This window comes from Branchiostoma belcheri, unplaced genomic scaffold (genome assembly GCF_001625305.1).
Source record: "Branchiostoma belcheri isolate BF01 breed outbred unplaced genomic scaffold, Haploidv18h27 scaffold270, whole genome shotgun sequence".
Taxonomy (NCBI): Eukaryota; Metazoa; Chordata; class Leptocardii; order Amphioxiformes; family Branchiostomatidae; genus Branchiostoma; species Branchiostoma belcheri.
The window spans coordinates 144492-159889 of NW_017803877.1; the positions used below are offsets into that span (position 1 = coordinate 144492).

Sequence of the window (15398 nt, forward strand, 5' to 3'; positions counted from 1 at the left end):
GAATCTGCCTTGGTACATTTATTGGCTTAGACCCTGTAAGCAACCAATTCTCTGTGTCAAAATGCAAATATCTGTTTAGCATTTCTGAACTACTCCGGAACATAGGCTTAAAATAAAAACCAACTGGCATACATAGCATGCCACCCAATCATTACCAGCTATGTGTTAACAACAGTTTCACATGTAGATAGTGCAAATTCTATCTTGAGTGATTTTCTACTGTAGAATATATCCTGAAGACTTTTTATGTCACAGTTACAGTCTCGATGGCAAGACTTAGTGTTGTTGAATGTGTTTCATTTTGTAGGGATTGTGTTGATGTTAACAGTATGGTGCAGCTAGTTGAGAGTTTGAACAGAATTTTCTTTGAGTCACAATTTGTAGATAGACTGTTTTGTTCCAGATGTGCATTGTAAAGAAGATACACTAATCATGGATTTTGTCTACAAGGACTAGACTAATACCATTGGTTTTCAAAGAAGCTACATGTATTCCTGAGTTTTATACCAGCCCATGATTTGTACATAGCATTGGATATGGAAAGGGTATCCCCTAAGATATTTGTTTCTGTAGCAAAATGTGTGCTACTCTATCAATCTGTAATACATCTATAATTACTCTCAAAAAAGATAACACAGCCATATTTTCACACCAGAAAAGATGGGAAGCCTACATGAGGTTCTTGAAGATGTGGTTTTTGGTTGTAAGAATGTTCTCTACCGCTAGGTGGCAGTTCTGTGTTGTACTTCACATTCACGTTTACCCTTCAGTGTGACAATAAACAAGATTGTTTCCTACTTTAAAGTGCCATTCCGTACATTGTTTTGGGTGAATGGGAGAAGGTAATTTTATCAGAGAAGTTACAGACTAGATGACGAAAGAGAACTGTGTCATCCAAAGCAAAGTTTTAACACGGGCTGACACAGGGTCTGTGGTGACGTATTGGTACATCGTATGATGGAAAAATGGTGTTTCTTTGCAGTAAATGTGTTTTCAAGCAAATCTGATCTGTATTTTCACCCTTAGCGGTCTCCCGTTGACGATGATCCACCGCCAATACCCCCTCCTCACAACAGGAGTGTACTCCAGCGTGCAGGGGTAGTTTTTTATGGCCCAGTTCTCCCCCATCGCCATCATGGTATCGCCCGCCTGTGTGAGTTGCATGTCGTCTGTACAGGTGAAGTTGTTGACCATGACGTGACAGTCGGGCACCATGTCTGACATCATGTCCGACATCATGGACGGGAACTGCGCAGCAACCTCCTCCATCGCGCCACAGTCAGCCATCTTGGACATCAGCTTGGGACACTCATCTGTGACGGGAAGTGGGGGTTAGGTACCAGGCTTCGGATGCGTCTGAAAGAGTAGAAATTGGCCAAATACTCGGACAAATAACATACCAGGGGAGTTGGTTCGGAAGGCGGCAAACGTACTCCTTCGCGGACTAGCTCCCCCGGCATGTTTATATCTGACCAATTTCTGCTCTTTCAGCCGCTTCTGAAGCCTGATAAAGGATGTACCAGAAACCAGAGTTAGGATGTACCAGAAAACTATCTCTTGGAAGTTCATCAAAAGTATCGATATCGTAGACAATGATTTTTGTATCATATTCTGTAACTTTCTTCCGTTGTATAACTGTTATATATCTTACTTGTTTTCAGTTTTGTTGTGACGTACAATATTTTGTCTAAAAACTACTGATGCAGCATGCTAGCAGTGAGAGGAAGGAAGCACGGGTGCACACATGTACACAGGATACACGCACACCAGCCATGCAGATCCCATGTGCAGCTATGTTGGATAAGCTAGCTATTCACAGAACGTCCTGCGCTTTGAAATCCCAAACCTGTAAAGTCGGGGTCCTCCAGTAGGCCGTCCAGAGTTTCATCCGAAAACCCCAGCGTCATCCTCTGGTCTCCGCCGCTGTACTCCAACATGACACGCGGCCCCGTCAGCCGCCAGTGGAGGGTCTGCGCACCGCACGTCGGCTCTACGGACGGACGGAACGACACGTTTTGTACACCTGCTTTTATTCTAGGTCCCTTTGAAGTCCGGCAATTAATTCAATGCAATACTTTAGCTTAAGCTTTGTCTCAGAATTCATCCTGAATTCGGTAGAGTCGAAATGATTGCCACTCGGGATTTCTTTGTTCAGATTCTAACTAAACTTAAATTTAGTCTCAGATCTCGTCTTTTATGGTAAATAAGAAGAGGATTTCTTTCTTCTTAGGCCTCTTGAACTAGGCGTTCCATTCTGGAGCCCAGCCCGCGTTACGCTAAATTCAGGAAGTCAATTACGCAACATTCATGTATGTCCATCTCGTTATGAGGTTATGAGGATTAGAAAAAAAACTTTCCATACGAATTACGGTCAAATAAAAATAGCTTGCCCAAGCCTTATAGAACATTTCAAAGGCGCATGCAGGGCCTGAACCTACCGAGATCCTCCAGTTCCTGTAGATGTTCCATGACGTCATCCATCCCCATCTCGGCAGGGTCCGTCATCTCACCCATCATGGCTGACATGGTGGCGTTCATAGCCGGGAAATCCAGCAGTTCTGTGGTAAACGGGTGGACTCGTGGTTAATTAACACTAGCCTCCTTTATTTGCAGGCGTTCCGGGAGTCATCGGCTTTTTGGGGCGGTGGGCGCTTATTTACTTATTTTCTGGTCAAACGTAGAAGTTCATGCCACCATCCCTAGGATGCCATCCCCTGAACGCCTGCTGTTTTATTTCGCTGTGATGCGTTCGAATTCCCTCCTAGACACTCCGCCAAGGATACGGCTCTTCCAAGCTTAAGATCAGTGTGTACCAATGTACAATTACATCCTGCATCGTTATTTCATTGTAACTAAATAGTCATTGCATTGTGTTGAAAATTTACAAACATAACATACAAATAAAAGTATATGAGACAATAGTTTGAAGCTTGTTGTTAGATATATTTTGTGAATAAACAGATAAATAAATAAATCATAAATTACCACGTAATAGTGTCCGTAGAGATGTGTAGTGTCCGTTGCGATTGGTAGAAAGGGTAACACTATAAAATGCTAGCTCACCAAAGGAGTATATTGAAAATCTAACAAATATGCGTATATAGCAAATCACGTATAAAAAAAACAGTGCCTTTTCGGACGTTTTCAAAATCACTCCGTCGGGCAACAATAGTCACTAGACAACTTTAGCATAGTTTGCTTAGCTTTGCTGAATCAGGTCAAATTGTCCCAGACATTACATTTCAGGCATTACATTTCAGGCAGCCTACACGGCGATGGATCGTTCCATGTTATCGAGCGCCAACGTCCCAGTTATCAGTTACCTTGTGCACAAGTGGTGTTACAGAGTGGGGCGTCCGTAGACGGGACTAGCGATGATGATGATGATGATTGTGAGCCACAGTCCTCTCCGCACATTTGGCAAATCTGTCGCGACAACCTGTCCACAGATTAAAAACAAAATTCATGTGTGAAATCATATTCTGTCTTCAGTGCAAAAATGTTATACTTGTATTTACCCTCTTATTTAAAGTTAATGGCATCCGATGCAATTTTAGGGTGCCATATGCATAACACGAAATCTGTCTGATATTTTTCTGCCATTTCTTAGCACATTTTCGTCATTATTTTATGCCTGAAGCTTTTGAAATAGCCCCAAAACAATCCACGAAAGAAGTCCCTTTATTCTATAGGGACTTGCCCATAAATAGCAAGAACCAGCCTACGATACAAAACAAGTAACCGTTTCCCGTCGGTAACATCGCATTTTTGCCTCACAGATATCAGTATGTCATGGGGGTTGATTCAACTGTAAATCTAGTTTTTCGTCCTATCAAAAATTTCCTTTGATACCTTTAAAACAATCTCTATACATCTCACATTTTCACACCTGTATTTGCTGTACTGTTGGATGGAGCCCTCCCCACACAGGAAGCACCAGTTACACACGGCTCCGCCCGACAGGTCCTGGGCCATCTTGTTCCGTGCCGCCTTCGCCAGCCATGACTTCCAACCTCCGTGTGTTACCGCCACACAACAGACTAACAACAGCGCGATACTGACGTGCTTCATCGGGCAGTTTCTCCAGTGGTATCCTGTGAAACCGTACAGAAACACACACTCAAGTATGGGGATGGGCTGATCAATAGATAAGACAAGTTCTGAGTCACATATAAGTTTAAATATCTTTCGTTCATAAATGTTTTGGATTTCAGCCAGCATGTTTATTTTTCTCTCGTTCGAATTACTTGTGCAAGAAAACCTGCAATTACATTGAAATACTTGTCAATTGGTAAAAGTAAGTAAGGGGGAATTAATAGAAACGTTGTTTGAGTTGAAAAATCAGTTAATGCGTTGGATACTACTCAAGGCCTTGTAGAAGACTTGTAATTGTTGCTACACACGTTCTCCCTTCAGGCATAGGGCACGGTTTATAGGGTCGGGAGAGCCGTCTAACCAGTCCTCAAAACTAGCATGGTGCATGTACAATAGTGACTATTGTACATGCACCATGATCTGCAAGTTTTATGTTTTGTCGTATACTCGGACGTTCAAACACTAACAGTGACATTTCTTCAAAAAGACAAGCTGAACTGCGGCGCCTCAAATCAACTTGATCAAGTTAAGATCAGACCGACCGAAGTGACATAGTCTCGATCCCAATGAAATCAGTCTTGGAAGGTTCTAACTTATACTACAGTATATATCTCGTAACACATCATGCCATCTGCATATCAGGGTTCAAACTTAGCGCATTAGACTCACCAGTAATGAGGAGCCAGGCAGTTCTACTACACAGAATGTGTGCTACGGGAATGACTCCACTGAACACAACACTGACATCGCTAGTATGATACTATCAACCTGTGTGTATGTCGTGACTTTCGCATGGCTGGGAGGAACCACTAGAGGGAGGGGTGTATAACGTTTATACCATTCGCAATGTCACTTTTTTAAACTCATGATTATGTGTCCATATTGAAGGGGTTTCGTGTGTAAGTTTACAAATAATACCATGTTTGTGCGACATATGCTCATTTTCCTACATTTAAAGGCACGTCGTTCCGTTAATAGTTATAGTTTGTTCCGATGACACCTGTTTGTTTTATCATACCGATCGACTAGTGGTGCCTGGTCTCACAAACATATTACGTCACTGCCTCCCACATGACGTCATACCTTCGCCAAGAAGGTTATGTTTTCAGTAGCGTTTGTCCGTCTGTGAACAGCATAACTCAAGAAGCTTAGTATGCATTGTCATAAAACTTGGTAGGTGGGTAGGTCTTGATAAGACCTAGAAATGATTAGATTTTGGGCCCCCTGGCGGCTTTTGTTGGTACTGCAGCACAACTTCCGGTTTTGATATCTCGTAATCTGGACATGTCAGGGTCACAAATTTTGGTTGGTAGATAGCTCTTGGGGTAGGGAAAAAGTGACATAAGTTTGGCCCCCCTAGCGCCTTGTTCTGGAACTGCAGGAGCATTTGTTGAAAAATTTTCGAAGGATGATAACTCAAGAACCGGTGGACGGATTGTCATGATTTTTGGTATGTAGGTAGCTGAAGTGACGCTTGACACAATCAAATGATAATTATGCAAATCAGGAGCTAATTTGCATAATTAATGAGGAAATTCTATAAATCTGCTTTGTTCGATAATAGTACTATGAAACACGTGTGACATGTAATAGAGAACGAAAAAAACATCTGAGGATATAGATTATGTAAATGAAGACCTAATTTGCATAATTAATGGAAATATTTTATAATTTCATAGTTGTAACTTCTGGGAATTTCATACTTGCCACATTTGGAAGTTAAGTGAAGGCGAACATCAATAAACATAATTTATTCAAATCATTACCTCATTTGCATAATTTATGAGAAAGTGCTATAATAGCCTTTTTGTGAAGATAAGGTTGTCATTGGGTGGAAAATATGATCAACTGATATAATCCATGCTAATGAGGCTCTTATTTTCAAAATCAATGATTAAAATTGTATGATTCTTCAACCGCAAAGGTTAACATCATTTGGCGAAGGTATGAGATCGTGGAACTCTTGTTTACAGTGAGTTTGGGAGGCTCCTTCACTCAAAACCTTAGTATAAGTTGAATTTAGTTCATACAAGGTTGGTCGGATGTAACTGTGACGTATGTTTTCGTACGTTACGAACAAAGTCTTGATGCCATAACGTCAGCATCATAAAAGTCTAGTAGACCATGGTGAAAGTACATGTACATCGTCAGTCGCAAGGGGGCGTTTTCGCGCATGAACTAATGTTCGGTATTTTCTCCCCCAAACATTCTACATACGCTATGTTTCCAGCATGAAAATGTAGTGTCCGCATACCTGAATTTATATTCAGAAAGGTATGAGGGTGACAGAATGCATTTGAGCTTTAATATCGGTATAAATAGTGCTCCTTTATTCTGCTGCCTTCTTTGGTAAGGTCAAAGGTGAACAAAGTAACATGGCAACAGGTGGCGTCGCACGTCACCGCCAAGTCTCTGCACTGCGAACTTAGTTTTACTTCCAAACTTCAGATTTTAACGGAATCATGAACTGCCATACAACTTAAGGGACACGTCAAGATGGGAACAGGCAGCAGCGCGGCTTCCAGCGGGCGTGAGGCGGCAGTCAACGTCCCGACTGCAGGTGGGAAAAGTTTGGTATAGGTGCGGAGGACACAGCCGCCATAACTCATATGCGTAGTAACTTAGTATCCTAGCAGTGTAGGTATATACAGATTCCTAAGTGATTTTGACTAAGGATTGCGAATCGTTGTTACATGTCGGTTATCCTGACTGCTTCTTGATGACTGTAATGCCATATTTGACTACTAAGTAAAAGTCCTTAAACACTGTAAGTTTTTTTTTTTTTGCTGTATGAATTTACTAGTGTCCACTTTGTGCATTTAATTGCCAGAGTATTGTTTAATGTAACCTTTGGCACACTGATGTGGTATTAACCGTTATTTTCCGCTCTTTTATCCCCTACACTGACTGGCAGGAGCATCATTTAGGGTATTCCTTTATTGTTAGCCTCTACCAGGCTTTGGTAGGCAGCAGGAAAGAGTAGAAAATGGCCAAATAGAGGGATAACATACCAGGGGAGTTGGTCTGCTAGCTATAGCCGTGGCGACTCTTGATTCGGGCTTACATTGCATTACCCTCAGCAAGAGTCGTGGAAAGATCCATTGGCAGAACTGCACATTTCCCGTTGGCTGCTCGATGCTCCGTTTTTGACCCGGTTTTTTGCTGTCCCGAGCTTCCCTACAATATAACTCCACAATTGGCCGGGTTGCCGATGTTTAGATCAGCCTAAATATTCCACAGCGCGACAGAAAAGTAGTAAAATAGCTAGTCGGCACAAGCTGGCGGCCATCTTGGATATAGTCGGGAATGTCCGCTACCGCCGTCGGGAACGCTCGGTAGCGTCACGATTACCGAAGCCCGACCGAAAGCTCTCCGGTTATAACCGGAAAGGCTACCGAGCGTTCCCGACGGCAGTAGCGGACATTCCCGACTGTATCCAAGATGGCCGCCAGCTTGTGCCGACTAGCTATTTTACTACTTTTCTGTCGCGCTGTGGAATATTTAGGCTGATCTAAACATCGGCAACCCGGCCAATTGTGGAGTTATATTGTAGGGAAGCTCGGGACAGCAAAAAACCGGGTCAAAAACGGAGCATCGAGCAGCCAACGGGAAATGTGCAGTTCTACCAATGGATCTTTCCACGACTCTTGCTGAGGGTAATGCAATGTAAGCCCGAATCAAGAGTCGCCACGGCTATGCTAGCTAGAGAGTACAGTTTGGCACAGCCAGATGCTATATTTTAAAATCTGTAACACCTCCGACATCATGTGTTAACTGGTGCTAACTTGATAAGAGAGCTCACTGAAATGTTCTTATTCTGCTTCTTTCTGTTGCTAGGATACCAGGCCATCACTGTCACTGCCAGCCCCCATGGAGAGATCCATGCCATCACCCTGACCCCTCGGGGCGAAGGTCAGGGGTCACTGGTGCTGAGGGCATCGACCTCTCAGCCTGGGGTCATGGAGCTGTGCTCTGCAGGGTCACAGGTCGATGGTCAAGGGTCACATGCCACAACTGATGGAACAAGGTAATAATGTTTTCACTGGACATTTAGATAATCTCCAAGCAGATCCCATGGTGGCAAGGCAGTATCCATCGGACAGAGGAGTGTCCACAATGCAGACTATCAATTGGGGCTGATGGTCATCCCCATGGCCAATGGACACTGCCTTGCCACCATAGGATCTGCTTGGAGATTACATTGAGAGTCACTTTGTAAATATCTCACACACATCAAGTCAAAACTCTTTTTAATCCTTGCCTCAAATGCAGAATACTCTGGACAGTAATCTACTTTTCTTCTGTTCCAGAAATAATGTTTTTGCAGACATCTTGCAACCCAACCAGCAGGCAATCTCTGCAGATGAGAATTCTGCTGCAACAGCCTCCCGGGAAACTATAGTAAATCCTGCTTTACAAAATGGTGAAGACAGAATTGATAACAGAGTTACTGTCAGAACACTGACAGACCAGCCAGGCCAGTCAACAACAGGCAGTTCAGCCAACACACTGTCTCACACAGACAGCACTCACAGTACAGCACATGTCAACTCCAGCAGCACTGTCCACAGAGTCACAGATTTAACTCACTCTCAGTCCAGTGGAGAAGGTCCCAGCGACTCTGTCAGCGGAACTGTGAACATTGGGGTCCCAAACTCTGTGGCTAGGACTAGGCTTTTGCCGTCAGCATTGGAAGAAAGTCAGAGGGAAAATGTACCAATTCAAAGAACTTTACACGCAGGTGACCACCTGTTAGACCAGGATGCATCTCAGAGTCACATGACTTCTTCTGAATCACATCCTCTACATGGACAAAGTCAAAACTTAAGGCAGGTAAGAAGGGCACCATTAACAAGTACAGCTCCTCACAGAACTTTACAGACGCCTTCTGGCTCGAGGTCAGTGTTGTCGAGGCCGGGTTGTCTGGACAATGGTCAGTCAGCGTACACAGCAAGCCTGTCCTTTCATCCCGTACATGGCAGTAACGTGCGACTGGAATCTGACCAGAAGGGGCTAAAAAGTGTAGCAGCCAACGTGAGCCAGAGTATGTTCAACGGGTTTGTCTTCACATACCGGCCACTGCAGCCAGGCCAGATACTGCTCATTTACATACTGGAAGCTGATTCGTCGATCAGTAATTTTGACTTCGGTCTGACTGCGGTGAATCCTGCAGCCCTGCAGCAGAAAGACGTGCCATCGAGCCGCGCTGCGGCCAGCCGCAGGAAGGAGTACTGGACGTTTAAATACCTTGAGAAACTAAAGAGCGGGGACAAGCTGACGTTCCTGTTGGATAGGACTGGAAGAGTCCATTATGGGGTGAATGGGGGTGATCTACAGGTGGTGTTGGAGGTGGAGACAGGACAGCAGCTCTGGGCTGTTTTTATTCTCACCCTGTTTGTCAGGAAAATCAGGCTGGCAGGTGGGGAAGGAATACAATGTTTTTTTTTGTTTCTCCTTTGATCATGTGTAGCGGACAATCATTGTTGTAGAATTATCGTACCTAACAGAATGAGACCAGCTGTTTGAATGATGAATTCCATTAAGTTTAGAATAATGTCAGTTGAGCACAAGTTATCTGTCTGAGCAGTTATTTGTCGTAACAGCTGTACATCATAGGCAATGCTTTGTTTTCTTCTGCAAAATTCAAACATTGTACAAGATGTCTCTTGCTATCTTTGTTCAGTCATACCAGAAATGAACCGTGATATAGCATTGTACCCATCAGTAAGTCTCTAGCACCAATAAGTAACTGTTACAATAGTCTTGTTTCAAGCCATCATTTCTATAAAAAAAAGTTCTGAGAAAAAAATTCCTGATACAGATTAAAGTCTCCACACTGTTCTCTTGCAGGAGTGGTACCAGCAGATGAACCGACTCCATCCTCCATCTCACCTCCACCCATCTCTACCGACCATCATCCGGACACAGAACCTAGGCAACCATACCACGACAACCAGACGTGCGCCATCTGCTACGAGCGTCCGGTGAACAGCGTGGCGTACCCGTGTGGACACGTCTGCATGTGCGACAGGTGCGGACTCCTGCTGAAGGTGCAAGACGCCAACTGTCCCATCTGTCGCGCTCCGCTGTTTGACGTGATTAAGATGTACAGAGCTTAACAGTGTGATACCACGTGACTGCACGCTGAGGCAGTCAAACATGGAACAGTGGTGTGATACCTCTGCTGGCAGAGACAGTTAAGCATCAAACAGTAGTGTGATACCTTTTGGTGTATTGATTCTACTTGACATTAAACAGTTTTTTGACACCACAGTCTGTTTTTTTTAGATGGGGTGCCATACCAATTACATGTAGTTTTATTCAAACTTATTACTAAAACAGCAGTGTGATACCAATGGAGAATAAACAAACTGCTAATTCTGATGTATACACTCTTTGCTCATAAGGAAGTGATTTTTTTTACAAACTATAAGACAATACACAAAATGCTGGGCAGGGAAACTTAAACAGCATCTACTGCAACTTTCCTTTCCCCGCATAAAGTTCATATATTTGAGCAAGCATTCACCACACTAAATGTAAAAGTTTAATTCCATTCTTTGTCCCGAATACAAATGAGTAATTGAGTGACGAGAGAGAATGTGGTGAGCCTGTTACGTCCGTAAGAACTTGCCGACTTTACCTCTACTTTACCTAAGATCACGGAAGCTGACCAGCGTTAATTGAAATATAGCTAGCGCTTTGGAGGCCTGAAATGTTATCACCTCCTTCACGCGTCGTGTGCATGTATCAACAAAACTGGTAAAACTTTTTATTTCCATTTCACAGCAAGGCCCAACATGCACAAACTTCCAGTAAAGCCAAGTCTTCTGCGAAATTGTTCTTGGTATAAATACAGGGAAAAGTTCCAACAGAATCCTTTTCTCTAATATTAATAACCAAAGATTTGTGGCACAAATAACCTCTTAGCATGCATGGATGGTAAGTCGGTAATTAAAGTAGACAGTCAGCGCACCGCTAGCCTCCTGTGCAGGCTTCCGAGTGGGTCTGAGTTTTGTTACTGCGGTAAACGCGTAACGTTTTGCCAGGCCAGAGAGCGTTACATCGCCAGATTCGAAGGTTCTCTGTATAAAAAGTACCAAAACTCCCACCCGCTCGGAAGTCTGCACAGGAGGCGAGATGACCACACACTTTTCCTGGACGACTTACCGTTTGGCGCACGTTTATAGAGCTGGGTGAAGAGGCTTGATCACAGCTGACCACTTCTCCGTACGAGCTGAATTTGGACCCGGAAAAAACGCCCTTATATGTAGCATTTTGGGTGCGGCATGCAACGCTTGCTGTTGCCAAAAACACCTCAAGGTACAAAAAAACAACCCCTGACTCATACGCCTGAACAATAGGAAGCCACCGGTCCGTAGAACGTATGACACTCGCAGATTTCGCGTACAAAGGAATTGAGCTGCACGGTGAGTCATTGATCTAATGATAATGTGCGTTTGCTATTAATAACAATGATGGATACTCGTACGATATAACGTGCAGGCATCGTATGATACTTTATTTACATGTGTGAGGCAGATCCAGACAAACCCGTATGTTAGCGTTCTTAACAACCGTTGGCCTAGTTAGCAACCAGCCCAAAATATTAACGTTATATCCGATATGGAACACGGCAAAGTCTCTACATACATGTTATGGAGATGCTGTATTATGATAGAATACTTGAACGTCATAAATGAGGGCAGCAACGAATGTAATTAAAACATATGCCTGCGTACTTAGGGAAAACATCTCATATATTTTGAATGGTGTAAAATGTACGTCCCTCTAAGCGTAATTGTGACCTTACAATGTACCGGCGCGGAGTTGTTAGAAACAACACAGTTCACATGTATGGAGTAACCTGTCTTCCTGGGCAGGCAATTTAAAACAACAACCTATCCGCGACCGCGGTAATATATTTCTACTGTGATAAAGGTGAATCTGACAGGGTTGCAGTTGACAGAGACATGCGTGATTACAGTTTTGTGCCGTATTTAAAGTGGGATAGCGTCGCCGGGTTTAATTGACAAACAGAAAATCGTGAGCACACTCGTCGTACAATTTTATTCTTTGGTCTACCAAGGACGTCCTTGCATTTTCCAACCATGTTAGTAGTTTATGCCATTTTGCATCAGATTTTGAGATATGTAAACCCCAAACCAAAACCTCTGCTTGGAGAGTATGATAGGGTCAAGCAACTTTGAGACACAACTTCTCGCGTTTGATGACAGGTCTAACAGTCTATAAGGTGCTGCAATATAAATACCCAGTGTAGTAGCGACCCATGTAGGCCCATGATGGTAAAACAAGCCTTAATTCTTAACAAGGCTTATCATGTTTTGTCGCCTTAATTCTTGCTTAACAACATTTGAAAATATAGGAATCTTGTTTTTTTCTTGGCCCGCCTTGTTTTTTTTTCGTTGTATCGTATTAGATTTGGAGTCTGCGAAGGTTGTCATCCATAAAATTTACTTGCTGAGTTGAATAGTTCTGCTAATTTGTTAGTGACGCTGAAGAAGATCTAGAAATTTCAATAGATGTCAATATATGATACAGTTTTCTCCGTCTAGAATATGTTTATGGGTTTGGTTTGCCGCCCTGGAATTGCATGGATGCATTAAACGTCGACGCTCTGTCAAAAAAAAAACCCAAACACTTCTTGGAAGTCTGAAATCTCCTATTTCTTGTCTTATTTTCAGGCCTCTGAACTTGGATATCACGAATTCGACGACACATTTCAAGAACCTCCTGCCGCCAGTTCGATTCAAACCCCCTGCACCTCGCCAGGGGGCGCTGCAGCCATGGCTGGAGTGCGAGGGAGGAGGGGAGAGAAAACGTCTTGCTTACCCTAAGAACCATAAAGTAGGAGGGACGACTTTCGCGTCCATACTTAGCCGTTATGCATACACCAAAAAGCTGAATGTCGTCATTCCAAAGCCGTGGACGACTGGAAGCAGTATGTATCCGGACACAGTGGACCCTCAACATTACATGCCTCACCCTCCCAACCAAAGCTTCGACATGTTTCTGCACCACGCTGTTTATAACAGAGAACGTTTTCGGGAAATAATGCCCGAGGACACAGCATATGTCACCATCATTAGAAAACCGTTAAATCACCTAAAATCAGCCTGGAATGTCTATACATACAGTCAGTAAACGGTTTGGGTTGTCAAAAAGCAAAGATCCTATCGCAACGTTTTTGGCCAACCCGAAATATGACCGTAGTTGCGGGCACGGTATGAAGTTACCGGTTTGTCTCACCCAAAATGCAATCTCTGTCGACCTGGGATTTTCTCCTCAGTACAATACAAAAGTGACGCTGGGTTCAGATCCTGTCAGCAGAGAGAAGGTCACCCAAACGTTCGTGAGGACGACTGACGAAGACTTCGACTCTGTGATATCTAACAGAATACTTTGACGAGTCTCTAGTTCTACTGAAGCGCTTGATGTGTTGGACATTACAGGACATCGTTTACGAAATTACGAACGTCCAAAACCCCCGTCACGAGGAGATACAACTCCCACCCGACCTCCAGCAAACTCACAAGGAGTGGAGCTACGTGGACTACGCGCTTTACGACCACTTCAACAAATCATTCTGGAGAAGGATAAACTCAAGCGGCAACGACTATTGGGGAGAAGTGGAATATTTTAAAAATTTGAATAAGAAGATTGCTGGACATTGCCAGAGCCAATGCTCTTTTCACAAGCCACCTTTAGTTGTCAACAGTACAAGATGGAGTCCTGGGTTTACAGTAGACGGCGATCTTTGCTTGTTACTGAGAAGAAATTTTAACAGCATTAGGGCTATTCAGGCCGAACGAGTAGGAGAATCTCTGAAACTACAGTATAGCAAGCGCAAAACTGTCACAGGGGGGACATTGGAGGACGTGGTAACTCCGTACTGCATTTATTGTGCACTGTTGAAGAGGTGTGAGAAAATGGAAACCTTGAGTCACTTTTACCGTGACGGCTACATCAGCGAGCAGGTATTCAAGAAGACAAGACAACAACTGTGTCCAAATTAGAAAGAGAAGAACTTCAAGAAGAAGAAAAAAGAAACTGAGAAGAAATATACATGTATAGAAAGAAACGTGTCACGCCCACGTAATCTTTGTTATCTGTATTATGGACTCGCTCTATTTTAGTGTTATTCGGAGGAACGGGACTATTTTGGGCAATTATGTTCCCCCAGGTAAGCTACAGAGTTGTAAGAACTGCCTTTACAGAGAAAAGAAGCCGATTTATGAGGTTAGGGGGACGTGAAAATGCTCGGCAACCGCGTAATACTAGGTATTCTTACGAACAGGGGAGGGGGCGTTGTGTAGGGATAGCGTTCAGCACCAAGGACAGAGATAGCTTCAGTTTGAACCTGGTCTTTTCTTCATGACAACAATCTGAATATTAACTAACCGACTGCAATATACGAAGGAAATCAATTGTGTGAATATTTCGGTGTCAATCTCAATTCGGTGCCAATCATATGAATGGAAACAGAGTAGATGCCAGGCGTAAACTACGGCAATGCCCAGTTACGATTTTGCCTCCCACCATCTGCTTGGTTTACATTCATATGGTAATGAGATCGACACGGAAAATTCACTTCTGCAAAGACTGTGACCACTTCTGCAAGCGATCAGCTGATCGCAAAATCACGTTTTGATGTATAAGTTAAGAATAATATAGAATGGTTTATTATTCGATACAAACTCATCGCAGCTCATGAGCTGAATTACGTACATACGAGTTCACATGTACATATACAAATTTTGAAACAGATAGCCCTGCAGTTCCAGAGCAAGCTGGTAGGGGGCCCAAACTCATGTCACTTCTTCCCCAGCACAAGAGCTACCTACCAACCCAATTTCGTCACCCTAGCATGTCTAGATCATGAGATATCAAAACCGGAAGTTCAGCTGCAGTGCCATAACAAGCTGCTAGAGGGTCCAAAATCTAATCATTTCCAGGTCTCATTAAGACCTACCAACCTACTAAGTATCAAGACAATTCATTTAAGCTTTCTCAAGTTATCCTGTCTGCAGACGCACACACGCACACATACACGAATGCCTCTAAGAACATAACCTTCTTGGCGAAGGTAATTACTGATACTAAATAAACACCCTGTGTTTACACAAGTTGGCAGCCAGAAGCACCAGATTTTTTATATGCCATTATTCAAACAAAACAGTACATAGTGATGACGAAATAGCTTATGTTAATGTCACACCTGGATATAAGATAATAATTACAACACTAGACAAAAATATCACATTAGTAACATCCGATGCCAA

At 43.3% G+C, this 15398-nt stretch overlaps 2 protein-coding genes and 1 pseudogene across 2 annotated transcripts; 2 read left to right on the plus strand and 1 right to left on the minus strand.

Moving 5' to 3' along the window:
* Positions 1–9: 9 nt before the first annotated feature.
* On the minus strand, positions 10–4092 carry LOC109472364. Its single transcript, XM_019772067.1, has 5 exons — positions 3890–4092; positions 3324–3439; positions 2439–2558; positions 1847–1990; positions 10–1313 (listed from the first exon to the last, which is right to left on the minus strand). Exons 1-5 carry the CDS (start codon positions 4069–4071, stop codon positions 994–996), a joined length of 882 nt encoding a protein of 293 aa, XP_019627626.1. The 5' UTR covers positions 4072–4092; the 3' UTR covers positions 10–993.
* Positions 4093–6455: 2363 nt separating this feature from the next.
* LOC109472384 lies at positions 6456–10439 on the plus strand. The gene is made up of 4 exons (XM_019772153.1): positions 6456–6655; positions 7933–8122; positions 8406–9514; positions 9946–10439. Exons 1-4 carry the CDS (start codon positions 6592–6594, stop codon positions 10212–10214), a joined length of 1632 nt encoding a protein of 543 aa, XP_019627712.1. The 5' UTR covers positions 6456–6591; the 3' UTR covers positions 10215–10439.
* A 587-nt stretch (positions 10440–11026) lies between these two features.
* LOC109472365 lies at positions 11027–14340 on the plus strand (annotated as a pseudogene).
* Positions 14341–15398: the final 1058 nt, after the last annotated feature.

Bases quoted from the DNA above. Each gene is read 5' to 3' on its own strand.
- LOC109472364 (XM_019772067.1), bottom strand. From the start codon at position 4,071: ATGAAGCACGTCAGTATCGCGCTGTTGTTAGTCTGTTGTGTGGCGGTA. The intron at 3,440-3,889 runs GTGTGAAAATGT...ATCTGTGGACAG, and splicing joins CAACAGTACAGCAAATACAG to GTTGTCGCGACAGATTTGCC. The intron at 2,559-3,323 runs GTAACTGATAAC...CGTTTACCACAG, and splicing joins TAACACCACTTGTGCACAAG to AACTGCTGGATTTCCCGGCT.
- LOC109472384 (XM_019772153.1), top strand. From the start codon at position 6,592: ATGGGAACAGGCAGCAGCGCGGCTTCCAGCGGGCGTGAGGCGGCAGTC. The intron at 6,656-7,932 runs GTGGGAAAAGTT...TTCTGTTGCTAG, and splicing joins AGTCAACGTCCCGACTGCAG to GATACCAGGCCATCACTGTC. The intron at 8,123-8,405 runs GTAATAATGTTT...CTTCTGTTCCAG, and splicing joins GCCACAACTGATGGAACAAG to AAATAATGTTTTTGCAGACA.